Genomic DNA, 21,448 nt, shown 5'->3' with positions numbered 1-21,448 from the left:
TAATATCTGACAGCAAAATTTAGGAGAAAAACATCACAACTCTGAATGATTTTCCTTCCATCTCACAAAGTTATGCTTTTGGTTTGAAAGAGGCGACAGAAAAACAAGGGATTTAACTACCCACTTGGTTGTGTGTGATTAACTGACATGCAAAGTTGTGCTTGTTGTCAAAATACCTTAATTACCAATTTAAGGATTTGCAGATAATGGCTAAAACCCTACAAAACCTCCAGTATGATGGGTTTTGAAGGAGTTTTGTCCCAAAAATGTTTTGGGAGCCACATTGCAACAAAATCGCTTTTCAGAAACTGTAGCTGACAAGAGTTTTCAGCTTAATTATAATATTAGCTCAAACGTGAAACCATCTTCAGTTGCTTCATCATCAGTATTTACAAGTCACCTCCAGTTAGGAGGTCAAAAGTCAAAGTCAACAGCCAGCAGACATCAGATACATTAGAAATGTTCCAATGACCCTCAACTGATGAAGTGAGAGAAGACGAGAGCTGCAGGGAGAGTTTTCCCTCCGCTCAGTCAGATTCTGAATTACACTTATGAGTAATAATTTTCAGCCACTCACCCTTCAGGACAGTTAGAGACGTGCAGCTTCTCAGCCTCAGTTTGAATGATATTAGTCAAATTGCGTCATGTGCTTTTAAAGATGACTCTCTTTAACTGCAAGAGGGTGTTGAATGCACTGCCAGGCTTCAAAGGAAGATCTCTCTCCTCCAAGGTCATCTCATATTTTAACTCCAATTTCAATACTTTATGAGCGTGACTGTAATTAAAACGATGGGGTCGGCTGTTTGATATATTACGATGGAGCTGCCAGCTGAACTTTACATGGGAATGAAGCAACTTTGTGCTTGTTTCGCTCTGGGGGGTGGGGTTCGTCGAACAGGACAAAGAGCTGTAGGGAGTTGAGGCCAGCTGAAAATCCGTCAGCCATTAGCTAAAGCCGCCCCCTGAACGGTGACTGTCAAATTATAGTTCAGCGACTCTGACTCGGCTCGGCGAGTGCGTCAAGCTTCGGAGTCCTCGACGTGCTGAAGCAGTCGAGTGATAGCACTAGTGCTGTTGTACGAGTGACAGTCATTGTTGGAAGAGTTTGGAGTGTTGTGACTTTTTAAATCTCCTTTCAAAAACCAAAAGTACCAAAGTTAGAATATCATTGGGTACTGCTGCACACAACGTCTCAAACGGGAAAACCTTCCGTTACCCAACTCGGGAGCATTCACGCATCTTTCCGAGACGGTCCCCTCAATGACAGCCTCCTCATTTCAACTTCATCCCCAAAGGCTCTTCTCGAGTAAAAGTGAAACGATAAAGCATAAATCTACCATTATGTGTTGCATAGCGATATCATTTAAATACAATATTTTTACGGTAAACCGTCTCACGTGAACGTGATGGGGAAGCAGATGTCAACAAAATAGGGACTGTGGCGCAACAAGTTGCTGTAGCGTTAGTAATGTAACACTGCAATGAGAAAAAATGAAAGCAGAAGGCTAAACGAGTCTGGATGAGAAAATGGTCGGGGAGACGCGGTCAACACGGGTGAATCGGGGGATTAATGGGCCCAAAACCCCTGTAGTCGGCTTTAAAGAACCGTCAGTCAGAGTCAAAAAGGCTCCAGCTCTCAAAAGCAGCAGGCGGCACAGCAAGTAAGCTACATGAAGCTTTTATGGAGAAGTTTTCTGTTGTTTGGTGTGACTGGATAAATGATCAACAGGTGGGTTTATCTTTATACTATTTGGTCATTTTTATATATTCACTCACACCTTGCTAAAACTAATACAGTCTAACCTCCACGAAGGTTATAATGTTCAGTTTGTGTTAAAACCGTTTTAGAGAGGTGCTGATTCAACTGTGTGGTCGTTTTTGGAGGATTTGTTTGTGGTGCTCTTAAACTGTATCGTGTTCCGAGAGGTTTTTCTTGTATTTATCTTTCCCTCGTTGACATACTGTAAATGTTATGGACAAAATATAGAGACACCAGTCAGTATAACGCAATATTCAGTAGTTCAAGCACCTAAACCAGAGGCTGGACTCCATGCCCTGACTTTAAAAAACAGAAAAGACAGACAACCATGTTGCTAACTTTACCACAGAAATGTTAGATGCCTAAACTTAGATGTCACCATGGGATATTGCAGGAATAATTAAGTAAAATCTGTCATTACTTAATGTTATCCCAGGTCCTGCTAAATTGTCCAGCACTAACATCTTTTTTGGTGAATACGTTGGTTTTTCCTCCGCAGACTCTCTGGCTAAGAATTGACTTTGGTTTTTTTGTTTCGTTTTTCAGAAATCATACACGCCAATCCAGCAGAGACTACTTACGTCTTTACCCAGCCTCTCTTTCCTTCTCTTCCTCGAGGTAAAGTTAACAGGTTGAAAAACACTACCAGCCAGCCATGAAAACACCCCACGATAAATTGATGGCATATGGAAGGACTCAGTGGTGCCCAGACTGTGAAACTTCGCAGAGAAACAAAGTCAGCAGCGCGCGAAGGGATACTGCCCGGTGCATGAAAGAAGAGCCAGGTGATGAACGAAGGAACGCTGGTGAGGGAGGGCGAAAGAAACAAAGACACATCAAGGAGGAGAAGATATAGGAAAAGCTCAACTGGCTGTTAGCAGGCACGGCATTCGCCAGGTATCGACCGGAATGAAAATTAAAGATGAAAGCGTCTGGAAATGCATTACTCACCGACTGGAATGGAGGCTGCCGTGAATGTAATGTTAAAGATAAAAATATATACTCACAGGAAAAAGTATTTCACACAAAAGCTCCCATAGAACCCTTACAGTAAGACAACTTTAGTAGTGCTAGTTCACTGTTGGAACCATGGAGGGAAGTGGACCCTCATAGCCCACATTAGCAAATGTACAGCGCTATACTGCTCACACTGGACATGCTGTACAGACAGAACAAGCGTTCAGTGTAAGGTGGCGGGGGGGTGCTAATCCCGGGAGCAAATGTTATGAAACTGCATGAAACGCGACGTTGTCAAATCCTGACACACAGATGCACAACAACGCACGATGATGAGACAGCAAAAAATGAGTTCCAACGAATTTAGGAACCTATGAGCGCTCATAGGGAAGACGTAACTCAAGTGGAGACTGACTTTAACCGGAAGTTGGTAGCTACTGAAGCGGCTTTATCAGGTCACACGTGACTACACAGGAGCATCACGTAGCTAACTGGACAGTTTTTCATGAGAGACAGTGTCTCAATGTTTTTTCCACAAACTTTCAGACAAATTCCTGGATCTCGTGGGACGACCTAAGATACAAGGCTTGAGGTTCGCAGATGTTCAAACAGGAAAAACATCATCACCGAAACATGCTGTGGTGACGCTGCTAATGGAGATGCTATGGCTTGAGGATAAGGGTAAGGGTAAGTGTTCAGACTGACATCTTGCATATAAAAAAAAACAAAAAAAAACAAAACCCTAACTCCCTCGTTAATTTTTATGAAGTCCCTGTTTTTCTGCAGCATGGGGGCTGATGCAGAAATCTCTAGCAAAGAAATAAAAAGTAGATAAAGCCCGAGGGTCATCAAACATCTGGTGTTGAGCCTGGTTCTACTTTAGCTGCAACTCGGTGCAACATCATTCGACAAAGCACTGTGATGGTCAATCAAATATGGGCAAGCACACCTGGCAGATTACTTTGTGACGTGATCGCCATAATTGTACTGTTTACCTCATGAGCATTATGATCAAAGATAAAATGATTGTCACTGTGAAAACTTGCTGGAGCAGTAAAATCCTTCCTACATTTTATAAGCTGCTGTGCAGTGTTTTAACATGTCATTAACCTTCAGACTCATTGATCTATGACTCACTGGACATCTGCGATTATATTTCATTATCTCGGTATTACCTGAAGTAACCTACCTCTACCGGTGCAGCCCTTTTCCATTTATTAAACGGAAAGCCTTTTACTATTATAAACACCCGATAAAATCAACTGAGCACCCCTTGCACCGTGGCAACAGTGGTTCCCCAGTATCTCATTGTATTAAAAAGGATCGTGTCATCGAGTCCATCTAAGTCTTTAAACACTCAGCCACCTCACACCGCCGGGTTACAGTGGGCCTTCTCCTGTAAGCTGATTCAATAACTGTCATGTGAACGAGAAACTTGCTTTCTGCAATCGGGGTAAGGGATGAGAGAAACTTGTTTTCCCCCAGGAAGACTTCCCCCGGAGAACGCCGACTTCTCTGCCCTGTATACGCGTAACCAGGTTTCTGATCAGCTTTTTCAAGGTGCGCCATGTGCAGGACACAGAACTGCAGACAGGGAAAATAGCAGAGTGGATGAAAGAGAGATCATTACTCAGAGAGATGTGTCTTTGTTTTTAAAACATGTCCACCCAAACCCAAAAGTAGCCAGTAGAAGTCTAAATTAGGTTGGTTTCCACGGCTGAGCGTTTGGGTCTTTGTTAAATTCAAGCGGAGCTCCGTTGTGGCCGTCTGCCTGTCCTCTCACTGTGCTGCCGGTCTGCTCCGACACAGAAGCCTTGGAGCTGCGTCTTCTACTACTGTACGGTTCAAATCAGAGAGCCGTCCTTCCAAAATAAGTCGGGGATAGAGGAGAAATCTAGTTCCTGATCTGCTGTATGTGCAGCATCCACATATACAGTGAGGTCCAACAGTCTGACTTTTGGACCACACCGTATATGTGGATTAACAGTGAGCAGGTTACTACAGTGCGTGTAAACACACTGATTGTCCGAGGGAGAAATGAACAGGCCTACTACCCAGGACACCTGATGTATGCCCCACCTCCTCCTTGGAAACACTCATACAAATTCATGCGAGCCCTGCTGGCCCCTCCTCAATCTCTCTCTTTTTATTCCTCCTGTCTTTCTCCAGACAAATTAACATTAAAGAACACATACATGAATCCTAATCCCCCCTCTTCCTCTCTCTCTGGTCACATTATCATTGGGGATCACTTCTTAACATTCATACATGTCCGCCTGAAACCTCTCCCTCCCTTCTCTCTCTTTTTCTTTGGAGAAATTAACATTGCTAAGCACTCATGCACATTCAAACATGTCCCTACATCCCTCGCCTCTCTTTCTCTCTCTTTCCTTCCATCTCTCTCTTTCCAAGCAAATTAACATGGGAGAACAAACACCTTTGCCCCCCCCCCCTCATCTTTTTCTCTCTCTGGTCAAATTAACTTTGGGAATCACTGAGACATTCCCTCTTTTTTCTCCCGCAGCGTCTTCATATCTTTCTATCTTTAGGTCAAATTAGCATTGGGAAACACCCGTCCTTGTTTCAGATCTTCTTTTCTTTCTCTCCAGGCAAATTGACACCGACAACCACATATATGTCCTCCGTCTCTCTTTCCAATTTCTCTCTCCAGTTTGGTGCATGGGGAGGCTCGGTTAGAGGTTTGCAGAAAGTCAAAGAAAAAAAAAAAAAGAACAAAAACCCGAAATGTGGAACTCCAATTAATTTAAAGCCCCCCCCCCCCACACCCATCACCAGCACCAATCAGCCAAGAATAAATCCGCGGCAGATCTAATTACCGCACTGTCTCCAAAGACTCTGGCGGCTGCAAAGCCAATCTTCCCCTCCTTGTTTGAACAGGCTGATGAACTAAGGGACTCGATGGATATCAAGTCATTTTGTTTAATTTATAAATGGATTTTCCCCTAATACTTAAATTATCAACAGCATGAGAGAGAGAGAAAGAGGGAGAGAGAGAGAGAGAGAGAAGGAGAGAAGCACAATGAAAAGCATTTGGAAGGTAAAAAGTCTTGAACGTGGTGTAGGAGAGGATGGAGCGACCGAAGAGGCAAGGCAAAGAATCCCAATATGTGTCCTTTCCCAGTTTACAGCAGTGACGGCTTTTCAATGTGGCGCACTAATTATATTCCAACTTACAGTGGGCAGCGCTGGGATATTTGGGAACAAGTGAGGGAAGAGGGCATCAAGGTTAGAGGGTGGAAGGAAGCTAGAGAAACAGATGAGACCGTAAACATCTAAATTAATGTGGAATAATTTGAAGGAATAGTGAACATTTCGGAAAATACACTCAATAATGTTTCTGTCAATGCTTAGATGAAAAGATAAATACCGCCCTCGTATCAGTGCATTAAATATGAAACTACAGCCAGCAGGCAGTTAAGTTTGCTTAGCACAAAGACGGCAAAAAAACAAACAAACAAACAACAAAAGCCGCCAACCAACACCTCTGAAGCCCACTGATTACCGCATTCAATCTCATTTGTTTCATCTATACAAAAATATAAGTGTACCACGTCCAGTCTTTATGCTAAGCTACAGTGGCAAGAAAAAGTAAGGGAACCCTTTGGAATCGCTACATTTATGTATGAATTTGCCTTCATTTCGATCTTCATTTAAGGTGTAATTATTAACAAACACTATCTATTTTAACTAATAACACACAAAATCTCTATGTTGCTCTTGTCCACATTGAATGCATGGCTCCAACATTCACAGTGTAGGTTTGAGTGTAATTGGAGTCAGGAGTTAACTAACCTGGAGTCCAGTCAATGAAACCAGATTGGAGGCGCGGGTTTAGAGCTACAGTGACCCAAAAAAACACTCCAACATTTTGAGTTTGTTATTCACGAGAAGCATCTGCTGATGTGAACCAGTCCTCACAAAAAAGATCTCAGAAGGCTTACGATAAGGTGCTGATGTTGAAGTATTGGTTTCCATAATGCTTCAAAGGTTTACAGAGTCGTCTCAGAGAGTTTAGATACTCATCGGTTCACAGTCTGACAAACTGTCTACACATAGAGATGAGTTAGTTCAAATCCAAATTCAAAGGTGCTTTATTGGCATGAACGTTTCAAAAAAAACAATGTTGCCAAAGCATAAAAATATAATTTAACCAAGTACAAGTAGTTCTGTGGCTGCTTTCCCTAGAAGTGTGCGCTCAGCTAAGACGTCTCCAAGGTATGATGCAGAATGATCAGTGAGGTAAATAAAAACCCGAGAGCAACAGCTAAAGGAATCACTGGAGCTGGTTAACATGAGTCCACCATACACAGATCATGGAGCAGGGAGCAGCTTGACTGTCCACGACACTAGTGAGGAGATGGTCTGTGGACTGATGAAACTAAGGTTGAACTGTTTGGGAAGAACACGCATCACGGCGTCTGGTGTTTAAACATGAAAACATCATCCCAGCGGTGAAGTACGGCGGAGGACGCGTCATGATTTGGGGCTTTGCTGCCTCTGGTGTTCGTCAAGGTGTTCGACGGGATAACGTCAGGGAGGCCCTCTGCCAACTGAAACTCAGCAGAGGCTGGGTGATGTAGCAGGACAAGAACCCTAAACACTGAAGTACATCTTCTACAGAAAGCAAGTCTACCTCCTGGAGTGGTCCAGTCGGAGCCCAGACCTTAACCTAACAGAGATGCTGTGGAATGAGCTCAGAAAGCTGCTCTCATCCTTAGAAAATGCGTGAAGCAGTTCTGTAGGACAACTGGACCAAAGTTCCTCCTGAACGTTGTGCAGGTCTGATCAACAGCTACTGGAAGCTCTGGTTTACGTTACTGCTGCCAAAGGAGGTTGGACCAGTTATTGAATCCAAGGGTTCACTGACTTTTTCCACCAACACCGAAAATGTTTGAGTGTATTCCACAAAGACAGGAAAGATTATAACTGTTTTTGTGTTATTAGCTTAAGCACAGGTCATCTATTATATTTCTTATCGAGTTTCTCTAACTGGCTACCAGTGATTACACTTTGACAGACACCTCAACTCCTCTCAGTGTTTCCGCTTCACCTGACATTTCAGGCCTCAGGTCTTCACCTTTAAAAGAAAAACACCTTCAGTTCTTTGTTTTCTTTCTATTATTCATACCCAATTTTTTTCCAACTACTTTTAAGTACTTGCACTACAGTTAACATGTGAACTTATTTCAGACATCTTTTTTCTATTATATACACTTCATTCAAATGCTTTCACATGTCTTTTCCACTCCTTTCAATAATTCTGTTTCACCCGCCACTTCAGTTTCATTCGGTGCCTTAACTTCAGGCACAATTTTATTTCCTTTAACATCACGTCGTTTCCACTTCGGATGTTTCTGCTTTTGTCAGGACGATTGAAAGTACAGGTGTATCAGTTGTCAGAAATGTGATGTTTGCTGACTCTCTGCATGCTTTTGGGGCAGAACAAGTCAACGAGTGAAAAGATTAAAGTCCAAGTGAAGTCATGAGTTGTTGGTGTTTCACTCAAAGTTGAGTTGCAATTCAGTTTTGATTTTGTCAAAGTTAGTCATGTGACTCTAAAATTCAAGGTGTCTTCAAGGTGTGCCTGTTGCTATTTTATATGTTTTTATTGTTTTCTGAATCTACCAGATCAAACCTGAGACTTGAAAGTGGCTGCTGTCAAATCTCAAGTCCTGAGGCAGTCAAGTTCAAGTCAATTTTCCGGTCCTCAGCTAGACATGAGTTTGACAAGTCTCAAGTCTTTAAAACCCAAAGTCCTTTTTAATCTATCTATCCTTCTCTTTCTCCTTGTCCCCTTGTCCCTCTATGCATCCTTTGGTTACTTCCCCTCTTGGTTCGAGGGTCTTGAAAAAAAATGATGACGAAAAGACCTTTCAGGCCTCGCCTTTGCTCAAAATGCCCTGCGGGGCAAAGACACATTTCCCGCCGGCTTCCCTCTCTTTTTGCCTCCTTTCCCCGTTGCCTACCTGGTTCGGGAGTCTCAGAGTGCGACGACGACGAAGCCGAGGACGCGCCGTCTTCGTTGACGGTCCCCTGGGACAGAGACATCCCTCGGCCCGGAGGAAGCTTCATGCCAAGCTGCTCTGCCATCTCCACGTGATCGCCCGGGTGGATATAGTCAAACACACTGCTGCCAGTCAGCTCCACCTGCAGAAAAAACACAGATTAGAACATTTTAAACTTCCCCCTAACGTTTCCTTGTTACTTCAATAAAGATGTGTAATCTGGGTGTCCTTCTATTCCCCACAGAATGTATCCAATTCTGCAAATTAGGCCGGAGTTATGCTTCTGCCAATATGCACATGAACATCTCTGCAAACCCGGAGAGAGAAGGCTGTTGATCCAACCCCTACTGGAAGGTGGGCTCAAAATGAATGAGAGCGTCTCTGAATGACTCCCGGGCTTTTCTCTTTCTTTAACTATCTTTTACTTTCTACTTATTATTCTGGACTACTCTAAGTCTTACTCCTATCAACTTAGTGTTCTTCATCCTCTTCCTACTAATCTTCACTCTTATGATCTCCTCCTCCTCTCCTACTATTTCATCACCCATTTCTCCCCCATTTCTTCCTCCTTCCTCTGCTTCCCACACCTCTTACAAATCTGCTGGGATGTCATTGTTTTCCATATCTTCTTGTCCAACTTTTCCTCTTCCCCCTTCTTCCTCCTCCTGCTTCATCTTTTATTGCTTTTTCTTTCTCCTCCCTCTTTTTCAACCTTGTCATCTTCTGCCGCATCCTTCTCTACCTGCTCCTCTTCCTCCTAGCTAACTGTAACTCATCTCTTCATCCCTTCCTTTTCCACCTTTACCTTCTCGTCCACTTTTTTGACCCTTACTTCTTCACAGTTTCTTTGCCTTACACCTCCTCTTCAAAGCTTTCTTCCTCCTCCTCTTGCTCCTCTAATCCATCCTTTCGTCACCCTCGTCCCCTATGCATCTTCCCCCTTCTCCACCTAGTCATCCAGGTTGTCTTCTCCTCTGACTCCTTATCCCCTTTCCCTCATCCTTTCTCGCCAGCCCCTCTTCCCCCTCCTCCTCCTCCTCCTCCTCCTCCTCTAATCCATCCCTCAGTAGCCGTGGTGAATCGGCGCAGGTTTTTCTTTCTCATGGAAATGGGATAAATAAGCTTCTTCTTATTAAATAAATACAGAGTCCCTTCACCTTAAAGACTCTCATTAGCAACGATAGAAGCGGATTTGTTTCTGTTAATTGGGGATGAGACGAGGGAGCGCCGCCAAAACCACAGCGTTACGCTACACACGTGCACATACACACACTACACCCACATAGTCATACTTGCAAAAGAAAACACACACACACACACACACACACACACACCATAAACAAACAGATTCATCTCAAGGTTATAAATACAAACAAACACTTTTACTTTTTGTGTAATGAGCTTGTACACACACAATTTTCAACGGCATCAGCGTTATATTGGATATCTCCGTTTAACGTGTGTGTTTTCAATTGTATCGTAACAAAAACATTGTGCACATTTATTTCCACATGCAAATCTGGTGGTGTGTGTGTGTGTGTGTGTGTGTTCAGGTTTTTGGGGTCCACTGGGACAAAGGGGATTACACGGGTGTAATCTCTTTAATAAGAAATCCCTTTAAGGCAATTTAGTCCCCTCATAAAGTCTCATCTGGAGCAGAAAGTGATGATTAAGAAATGAGACTGATCACTGAATCACATGTACACACACACACACACACACACACGCAGACCCTGGTGCACCATGGGAGTTAGTGTTCATGTTTACACGTTACAGTGCTAATTGGATCTACATTGTTCTTCCTCGGAATAACACGCTGACTTTTAATCAATTAAAACTTGGCAGAACTATTTTACATAAAGTCACTCGTGGAGCTAATTACACAGAGGGAACAATGCAGAGATGGAATTAGACATTCAGATAGTTACTGCAACAACACTCGAAAAGAATTTTCATACAGTAGGCTGGGAAGTAGCACATTACTTTAGATTAGTACGCACCACGCTAAAGTTTACAGTAGAGTTGAAACACAGCTTTCAATCAGATTAATGGCACAGGTTCCACTTGTTAGCACAGTGCTGAGATAAATTAAAGTTTCAGTTTAAGTGTAAGCACTGGACCAAAGCTGAACCAAACCCGTTACTATGGTCAGGCTATAGAGCTGTAATTCGTCGGGATGTAAAACGATATTACTGTTTTTATTTTCGTTTTCCTTCTTAGCTCTCACTGTGTGCTCATGGAGCTACAGTACCGTGTATTTGGACGAGTAGGACCACGATTCACCCGCTGGGGGCGCTGCCCACAGTCAAAACACAGCGCTATCGATGCTAAAGTCTCCATAGTGCCCATTTCAAGCAGGAAGCATGACAATACTTCACGTTCACCAACCTGCGATATGAGAGAACACAAACTGACATCTGATGGGTTGTTTCTGCGTCGGTGCCTCCACGGCAAAGTGCAAAATGTTTACTTGGCTCTGATTTAACACACAGTTTGTGCCACTGTCTGTTTTCCCACCAAAACACGTGTTGAAGATGTATGGCAACCTGAGTTTTTTAATCAGCCAGAAACCTTGGCAACCACAACCACTATACATCATGTTATCCTTCCAGCCTTTTACACAGAGGTTGGCCAAGTGATTTAATACCATTATAATGTTTTTTGTTTCTCTCCCCAGAGTCTTTTGTCTTTATGGGACAGCAGACAGAGGAGTGAGATGAAATTCAGAATACAAAGAGAGAGAAGGCAACTAAGGTCCCAGCATTGAAATCCATGACAAATACTGGCAAACGTTGCAAGGACAAGTACTGTATGTATTCCGCTCTGAGTCTGCTGGGAATCTAGATCGTCGATTTCACAATTGTGACACTGTTTCACAACCATAAGCATTCACCTCTTTAAGTCCATTTAGAGAGCGAAAGGAAAAACTGAGCCCCGTGCTGGACAAACTATGAGACAAATTACACACTTAACATTAAAGTTGATTTGGAGGCAGATAAGAGAGATGAAAAAAAAGAAAAAATCCCCAGCAAACTATTACTTTCAGTCCACATTGGTCAGTAAGTGGTTGGGCAAAGTTTAGCCCGAACCGCTGCTAATGTTCCAACTGTTGTTTTAACCAAAAAAACAACAGCGAAAAAACCATCCAAACCCGCCGGCTCACGTCAGTGGAGCCAATTGTGTTTGTATTGGGCAGGCTGGACCTTCGGCGGCGGAGATTGCTTTACACACACAAAAGTAGTTATGAATTACTTTCTTTCAGAGGGTTATACTCCTACATATTCCTCTACTGGATTCTAATTACCGATGCATTGTAGCATCTGGTAATGGTGGAGCTCGTTCTGAAGGGGAGCAGCTAACAATTAAAGAGCCTTTCCTCGTGCGCAGCCTTTCCTTGGCCGAAAACACCTGATAAAGACGTAACTTTGAGGACAATTTCTGTCAACTGGACGAGTGATGTGTTGGCGGCCTGATGACTGAAAGCTCCTGCCAGTCTCAGTTTGGGTTTTTCATGTTGTTTGTCTTTTTAGAGTCTTCAGATAAAACTTATTAAAACACAGCAGAGACGCTGGCTTTATCGCTTCACTCGTCCTCCAAGACAAGGACATCAAGTGACAAAAGACAATAAGAATGAGGATGATAACCATGTCCACCGACCGGAGAGAGAGAGTGTTTTCTGAATGAAACCAAATGTTAGGCATGTGTGTTTCTATCTGTCCTTCCTCTCTTATCAGTCTCCTGTCTCCCACATTTTAGGACGAGTGTGTGTGTGTGTGTGTGTGTGTGTGTGTGAGATGGAGGGGGCTGCTGTCAGCTGTAATTACTGCAGTGAGTGAGTGTTACGTCACTACTACTGTTCAGCTGCGTGTGACCTTTATTTAAAAACAGGACAATCAACGGAAAGCAAAGTCCGATGCGGCGCGACAGACCAGCATGACGGCAAGTAAACACTAGGAAAACTACCACCACCGCTGCTGCTACTACAGCCATCCCCATAATCTATTAATATGATGATGATAATGAAGTGTTTCCTGCTGCGTGCTGTAGAGGAGGCCTCCCACCTTATTTGACACAAAGAGCACCTCTGCAAACTAAAGAAATGACTGGTTCTTTACATAATATCAGGGAAATAATCCATGCATTTATTGGCTGAGGTGGTTGTTAAAACCATCAGCTCCACGAACCAATCTCCTTCGGGAAACCCTGAGATGTGAAGGCGTTCTGAACGTTTGTTCCACCCGTGTCTCATCACATTCATCTCATATTCACACATGAATCTCTGCTTGCTGCCTCTCAGACAGACCCAGGTCTGACCCACTCTACAAAGTGAAGCATCGCGGTTAAATGTCGTCCCAGTGAAGATCCCAGGGTCTTTGTCTGGTTGAACTTTGAGGAAGGCCTTGGATTCGGACATCTCCCTCAGTGTAAACGTTGGAAACCCTCAAGGAAGAGCCGGAACAATCTGATATACAGGACATTACTGTCGGACTGTGTGTTATAAAATGATCACAACGACCATAAGACTGAAGGGGATAAGTGGATTTTCACACTCAGTTATAAACTAGCTGCCCAGTACAACCAGTCCCCAGCTGCTCCAAGTGTCTTGCTCAAGAGCACATCAGTAGTGGTAAACAAGTGCTGCTCTCCCACTTCCACCCACCCAGGTTTGTCCTGCCAGCCCGGGGCTCAAAACAGCTACAGGCTGCCGTCTCTAACCGTTACTCAATGCCGACCACAGATACTGAACAAAGTGAAAAATCCGCATCAGTTCTCTCCTCATTCTCGCTCGAAACTCAGTCACTCACTTGTGTGAGCCCCCCCCCTCTCTTTTCAGGATGCCAATAAGATGAACATTTAAACATCAGATTAAATTCCCCTCAGCGATAGAAAAACACCTATTCAGCAAAACCAAAAAGCCTGGTCCAGTGAGTGTCCGGCCCCGGGCAGGGGGACCTGGATCATCTGACAAAACTCTTGACCCCCTCTGATTAGTTAAAGAAGTAGGTCCAACCTTCATGTCTGTGTCATTCTGACTGTGGCGTGACTGAGTAACATCTGAGAGTTAGAGAAGGGAACAATCAAGTCCTGAAAAACAAAACAACAAATAAAAGACGTGAAAACTGAAGCACTGAATTCCCATTTATCGCGCTCTCACTCTCTGGATCACACTTTAATTAATATGGAAACATTTTAAAGCCACACACACACACACACACACACACCTCAAAACAGTAAAAAACCTCTGTGTGACTTTGCAAAGTACTAATCAAATAAATTGATGTTGGCTCGCAGGGTTCAGAATTAATTACAGCATTAAACATTAGTTAAGTGGGGTAATATTCCAAGTTTGATAGTGCATAATTACTCTGCTGTTAATAATTCATGGGGCGCCAGCCTCCGTTAGAGGCGAGGAGCGAGGAGAAATGACGGACATGAGCTCAAGTGTCAAAGAAGTCTGCAGAGAAACTTCATTTTCTCTTTAAACGATGAGCGATGAAAACGTTTCGATGCTTCCTGAAATCTTCTTTTTCTTCACTTGAAAGTTGTGTTTTCTGAAAAGGGTAATTAAGCTGCAACGCTCTCAAACATCTCCAGAAAATACAAAACATAATGTCACGGATCAACTAACGAGGTGGACTTGGAAAGTAGACTTTGAGATGTTGTCACACTACTATTCACAAAGTCAGGATTGAACTGGATGTGAATATAAACACTCAACCTTTCCCCAGAAATGATCAAGGCCTGAAACTGAACAAATCCACTTAACGTGAGATAAAGTTTATTGATCCCATGCAGACAAAAATGTTGAAAAAAAGTGTCACAGCAGGAAACGAAAGTACAGATCGAAATTTAGAATGGAAATGTGCTATATGCAAAACTAATACAGAAGCAGAATTATAAGAAAGAAATGATAAGAAAGTACAAGAAAACAAAAATAACGTCCCAAATGCCACATCAGCTGGAGGGGAAACGGAATATTTCCTAGAATTTTACCTGAATATTTCCCTGCGTTTTCTCGAACCGAAAGTTGAGCTTTTCCCTCAGGACGACGCTGACGCCTCCTGTTGTGCTGTGGGAGCCTTTAACTTCCCAGTCAGTGAATGACCAACATTTATCGGTTGATTTTTTAAGAAGTAAAATCAGGCGAGAACTGGATTGAAATATCAGAACTGCGAGCTCCCGGGTGACAGTTGATTTCTAAAACTGTCCCAGTTTGTCCTTTTCTAACGACAAACGATCTGCAGCATTTTTTTTTTTCATTTTCCAAAATCTTGCTCTCACTCAAAAGGAGCCTTATTACTAAATTGTGTGTTAGTGCATAAAAATGGTATGAAAATTAATGTGTCTGCGAACATGCACATCATATATGTGTGTGTGTGTGTGTGTGTGTGTGTGTGTGTGTGTAGGAGAGAGCTAGTCTCCAGTTGACAGTGTGTTATCAGTCAGATGAACGGGGACAAATCTCTATTGTCAGTGGAGAAGCATGAAAACACACACACACACACACACACACACACACACACACACACACACACACACACACACACACACACACACACACACACACACAGTGCCCATATCCAAGACACTTTCCTTGTCAACAGCTCAGAGGATGACAAATGAACGGTCCATTATGAACTGTTTGCCTCAGTGTGTGTCTTTGAGTTTGTGTGTCTGTGTGTTTGAGTTTGTGCGTGGGTGTGTGTGTGTGTGTGTGTGTGTGTGTATGTCAGCCGGGCTCTGATAAATGGTGATTTATTAGGCACAACAAAACACAGAACACTGAATGCAATCACATCACCTGGATGAGAGAGAGAGAGGTGAATATGAAGGAAGATGAGCAGTAGGACGAGGCACAAAGGAAGGATAACGAGTTTTTAAACTAATGACCTAATACATATTTTATTCAGATTATTAACTCGTGCTCTCATTGGTTAAACGCGTCTACAACCAGAATGGTCAACGGGTAATTTCCTGTTTACCGACTGATGCATCCGCCCAACAGTGATTAGTCACATGGAGAGTCAGAACCACACTTTCACTCTGCCTCTCTGTGCTACTGGCGTGGGGCGTCACCAGTGGGAGCCACATCTCACGCCGTGTGTGTGTGTGTGTGTAGGGATAAACAGACCTTTTCAAATCTCTCATAAATCACTGGACACCGAAGAGCCTCTGAGTGTGTGAATGCATGTTGTGTGTGTGTGTGTGTGTGTGTGTGTGTGTGTGTGGTTTTAACCCCCTGAGAGGGGGAAACAAACGGAGAGTAAGAGATCCTTCACCTAGATCAATACACACACACACACACACACACACACAAACCTTCTTTGTCAATGTTCCAAATCACTAAAGCTCCTTCAACTTGCTGACTTGTTAAAGCAAAACACACATACACTAACTGACGCCACGGTGGTGCGTGTGTGTCATGTGTTGCCGTTCATCATCTATCTGTTCTTTCACTTTTTTCCACAACTGATCCCCCTCTCTCTCTCTCTCTCTCAGGAATCAGGTTCTGGGGTGATGAGTGTAGGTGAGGTGCATGCTGGGTACTTTATGGAGTTACAAGACGGAAACGCACGCACGCACACAAACACACACGAACACTAAATCACACACTTAAGCCTGTGGAGAGGGTGGGACAGGTATATTTTTAACACACACACACACACACACACACACACACACACACACACACACACACACACACACACACACATTCACAAACACACACACACACACTTAGGCTTAAATCGGTCTGCTGGGTTTCATGTCAGTGTGTTGGCTCAGCGGAAATTTACAGCCAGACAGCAAACAGGGCTTTCCAGAGCTAGATGCAGGGGCTCAGAGGATGCACACACACGCACACGCACACACACACACACACACACACACACACACACACACACACACACACACACACACACACACATACAAAAGCTATACAAACAGAAACACGCAAAACCACGGTCAAATTCTTCTGTTCGACCTGTGCTGCTTTTATCGGCTTGCTCTCTTGTCTTTGCTTTGAATTTGGGACTGTATGTGTTTTGTCCACAACGGGCCACTGTAAGCCCCACCACAGACCAGCTAACCGTGTTCCAGTTCCTACTGGTCACCACAGGAGGGAAATAAGTCAAAGAAATAACTGCCGTCACGACATATGCAGCGCCGTGTCCCATTTTCCATGTTCAACTACCATTAATGAAACTCAACACTTCCTGCAGATGTTTCAAATTAAATTGCAGCAGGGAAAGTGAAGGATTATGTCCTTTTAGCTCCTGGAAGGCTTTTAATATGAAACATCTGTGCAGGAGCAGAGAGCCAAAATGAAACCAACAAATTCTGGGTTCAGTTCCAGAAGTGAAAAAAAAAACAAACCTCATTCACAATCCCAACAACATTTGTGCCTACGCTAATAACGAAAGATCCAGCTTTGGAACAGAGCATTTCCTGACAGAAAGCTGTACGGCTTGCTTCATATCTTTAAAAAAAGGGATGGTAATGATTGGAAAAACAATCTGATGTCGCTGTTTATTTAATATTTGTGGGGTTTTTTTTGGCGGCCTTTAATGAACACCGTTTCCCATAAACCCAACACGTTCGCAGGCTAAACAGAGCAGGCGAGTCCAAGAGAGAGTCGGGGGGGGGTCGCGGTTAGTTCAGACTCGTCTGCAGTAACAACGTGACGGAGAGGACTGAACGCCGCGGAAGGCTTTAGACAGCAGAGGTTATAACTAGAACGGCGAAAAAAACACTTTAGACGAGTGTGTTGGCGAGTTTTATGCCTACGGACAAAACCAAGGAACCCCCTCCATCGTGCTGGGAGTCTTTTTCACGGGAACTTAAAAGCGACATTAAACAATTAGTGGTTGACAGCTACATTTCTGAGGCAGAGGAGACAGTGAGAGCGCTGGAGTGGTGAGAATGACGTGACTCTTGGTTGTACTGATGGAGCTGTGCCAACAGCGGCTGCTAATTACGACCCATAATAACCTTTCATTGCTGAACGACAAGCAACGGTCGTCCGCGGCAAAAGCCCCAAAACTACGTGTTTACGCTCAGGTGACAGGGCCCTCTGGTGGCCATAGTAATCATGACAAGGAGCAAGGGAGGACGTCGGGTGACACAGCTACGGGGCGACGACAGCTATGCAGGGAGGTGGATGGAAATTCGCCGGTAACTCAGGAAACGCTCCTCTGGGATGTATCAGAAGGTCGGGTTGAACGGTTTGTATGACTGTTGAGGTGGGTGGAGGACTTGTTGGTCGAAGCTCACCGAAGCTGAACTCCACACAAAAACAGTTGTAGGCGTGTGACTCGGCGTCTTTGATGAAAAGTCATTGGATCTGCAAAAAGCATTAGAATTTATCCCTGTGGGACGTTGAATAAAAAAACTTTTGAGGAAGTGATGGACGGACTGAAGAAAGAAAGCTACCATTAAACTTTCATATGCACAAAATGCCATGTATTCCCTGCTGTAGTTTGTGTGTGTGTGTGTGTGTGTGTGTGTGTGTGTGTGTGTGTGTGTGTTTTTAGGAGGTGACGGTATCTGTACAGAGGGATCGAAAGATCTCGACAGCTTTAGTTTCATGTAATCAGATGAGGGTGAACGGCTAAACACACAAGAACATTTTAACATGTTCTATTTAAACCTACCATTTACATTTAAGTGTACGGGAACACATGCACACACACACACACACACACACACACACACACACACACACACACACACACACACACACACACACACACACACACACACACACACACACACACATACACATATAGACACTATATGGACTCACAGGCCTGAGCCTTATCCACACAGTCTGTGGATCTTTAGCTGCTGACTTTAATGCAAACATCCATATTTCACAGTGACAAAAACAAACAAAAAAAAGCTTTCTTGTGGTGATTCTCTCTTTTTTTTAAAAACATGGAGCATGACGAGGGAGGAAATGACACACAAACTCTCACACACGATCGCGGATGTACTACACATATGGATTTAGACAACCAGCTGATTTGTTTGTCTTCCCTCTGTCCTTTTTTCTGTTTTATCGGTTTTATCAGTCTTCTGTCCTTTCTCTCTCTCTTTCAGCCATATATTTTCAAAGTCTCTCGCCCGCTCACCAAATCCACTGTGCGTCTCTAAAGACCCAAAAATCTCTCTTCTGTTTCCCCCCAAATCTCACAACAATGGTGGTCATTGAACGTTTAGAGCGAGGGCCCCAGACACTGATAAGCTCAGTGTCGAACGTCCAAACGCCAGGGCCAATCCCTGCCTCCCAGTGCATTATGGGACTGCGATAAGGACACAATGGCGGAGCACTTTTATCATGTTTCTCATGCTAATTCATCCACTGCTGCTTATTCCTTTTATTGAAGAAATTTCATTTGTTTGGAGTGTTAATGACTCGTCAAGAGCTTCAGGTGGAGTGTGTGTGTGTGTGTGTGTGTGTGTGTGTGTGTGTGTATGTGTGCGTGTGTGTGTGTATAGTTCTCCTAAAAATTAAATGCATATAAATTAGCACCAATGTGCAACAGCATATACAGTTTGTAGGAAACTTAGGGCCCCCTGGATTACGTTTCTTATCAACATAATGTCAACATCACATGTATATGCAAACTGCTCAGTGTAATTATATTTTACATATTCTCCTACAATGGCTCCTTGATAAGCAGTTTTAGCCAAGCTAGTGGCATTGGTCACGGGAAGACAAGGTCGATTTGTCGGTCGGTGGGTCAGTCCATCACCTTGATCCAGACTTAAATATTTCAAAATTTATTGGACTGATTTCCATGACGTTTCGTACAAACATTCATGGTCCCCAGAGGAGTGACTTTGAGCCGTTTTCTTCTAGTGCAATCAGCAGGCTGATATCTTTGCCTGTTATTGAAATGTCTCAACTTTTAGATGGACTACCGTAAAATTTGGTGCCCAGATGATGTATTCTGCTGACCTTGGCGAGCCCCTGTCTTTTTATCCAGCGCCATCATCAGGTCAAAACTGTAATTCGTCCAATTCTTCAGCACTTTACTTGGTTTATGACCAAATATCTGCAGAACTGATGACATCCCCAACAGCTGGCTGCCGTTCCAAAGTGAAGGCTGACAGAGCTGCTACCGTGGCTGTAGACTCTCGGACTTGTGATGGTTCCGTTTAGGCAACTCAAAGCATTTGGTTAAGGCACGGAAAGGTCATCACCTCGATTGAATACGGAAAAACTTTAACGCCGACTTGAAGTTACGATTCAGGACAACTTGGCTTTTTCAGCATCAACCAAAAATACCATCTTCCCAAACCTTACCTAATTGCTTGGGTAATCTAAACCAGAGGTTCCCAACCTTGTTGCACCACAGACTGTATTTACGTTGTCATCATTGTTACTGGAGAGGAAATTTGAATATTGTAGACACATAATCTTCCCCACCTCTGCCAAGGAAACCATCACGATCTTTCAAAACTCAAAATTTCAACTGTCAAAATTTCTGTATCTTTGGTTTTACACCTGTGTTGCAACAATAGTACAAACACAGCATATGCAGATTGTGCAGCTGAGTGGGTGATGATGGACTGACAATCGTGGGTACCGATGACCTACTTTCATTCAAAATCAGTGTCCTGTTACTGGGGGCGTGACAGGGAGTGACGAGGGGAGATGCACCACTGACAGACCGTGCTAACTCATAATATTTAACAGTAATTACCACAAAAATAGCTTAGAATAAGCCCTGGAATTTTATAATGATTATTTTGGGGTTTTTTTTGACAAATCACATCATATCCCGTCGGCCTTGTAGAAAAATGTTCCGTGGCTCGGCGTTGGTCTGCAGCCCGTGGGTCGGGAACCAGTGACCTTTTTTATGCTTCCTGGTTTGGGATTTTTTTCAGTATCAATAATGTGTATCATATCTGTATAAGACGCCTCAGCAAGAGACACATCTTTTGTAGTAGTGAAGCCGGTGTGAATTTGAAGAAAAAGAAAGGAGAGAGCTAGAGAGAAGTAGAGAGAGAAAAGAGCAGGCGAGAGAGAGAAGGGGGGAGGGCGAGAGGATCCTCTCTCTCTACTAAACACTAATATACGAGCCTGCAGCTGTAATAAAAGTATATTTATTATAAATATCCTCCATTCATTTTTCCAGCAGCGTTTACAGCCGGCAGTAAGCAGCCATTTTAATACTGCAGCTCCACTCCGAACATTCCTCAGCTGAAGGACCCCGCTCACACAGAGGGGGTGCGTTTATTTCAAGTGTGTCTGCTGAAAAAGAGGCAAATAAAAATCTCCTTGTTGTTTAATCATCCACTAATACAGCTGAAAATGAAAACATTCCTGTCAGCAGCCCCTGCTGAGATCCTCACTTTTTTTTCATATTAAACTCAATTTTGGACACAATAGAATTTCCAAAAACATATTCCTATTCTGTTGTTCTAGATGACGATGTATTACACATTACATAACTTTCATCTCTTTCCTGTTTTCATATTAAAGTCACGGTCATGTCATACATCCGTTGGGTTGTGGGGCTCATTTTTAAAGCCTTTTTTAATTGTTATTTTTATTTTTTGTTTTGTTTTGGTGGTGCATTTGAGGACACGCCACTAGTCAAGACGTTATACAAGTACGCTGAAAAGATATGCATGGCGGAGTTGAAATTTCAGATAACAATTAGGGAAACACGGACAGTTAAAAGTGAGATACAAA

General features: G+C 43.4%; 1 protein-coding gene across 1 annotated transcript in view; it reads right to left on the bottom strand.

The window, feature by feature from the left end:
* The window catches only part of LOC120795531 (neuronal PAS domain-containing protein 3), a 244,038-nt gene that overhangs the window by 48,982 nt on the left and 173,608 nt on the right, over positions 1 to 21,448 (bottom strand). The window contains exon 6 of the mRNA XM_040137522.1: positions 8,704 to 8,884. Coding sequence (XP_039993456.1) covers positions 8,704 to 8,884 — 181 coding nt within the window. The remainder of the gene's footprint in view (positions 1 to 8,703; positions 8,885 to 21,448) is intronic.

Source organism: Xiphias gladius, chromosome 10, assembly GCF_016859285.1.
Source record: "Xiphias gladius isolate SHS-SW01 ecotype Sanya breed wild chromosome 10, ASM1685928v1, whole genome shotgun sequence".
Taxonomy (NCBI): domain Eukaryota; kingdom Metazoa; phylum Chordata; class Actinopteri; order Istiophoriformes; family Xiphiidae; genus Xiphias; species Xiphias gladius.
The sequence above is the reverse complement of the archived record's forward strand: the minus strand, read 5'-3'. Positions and strand labels throughout refer to the sequence as shown.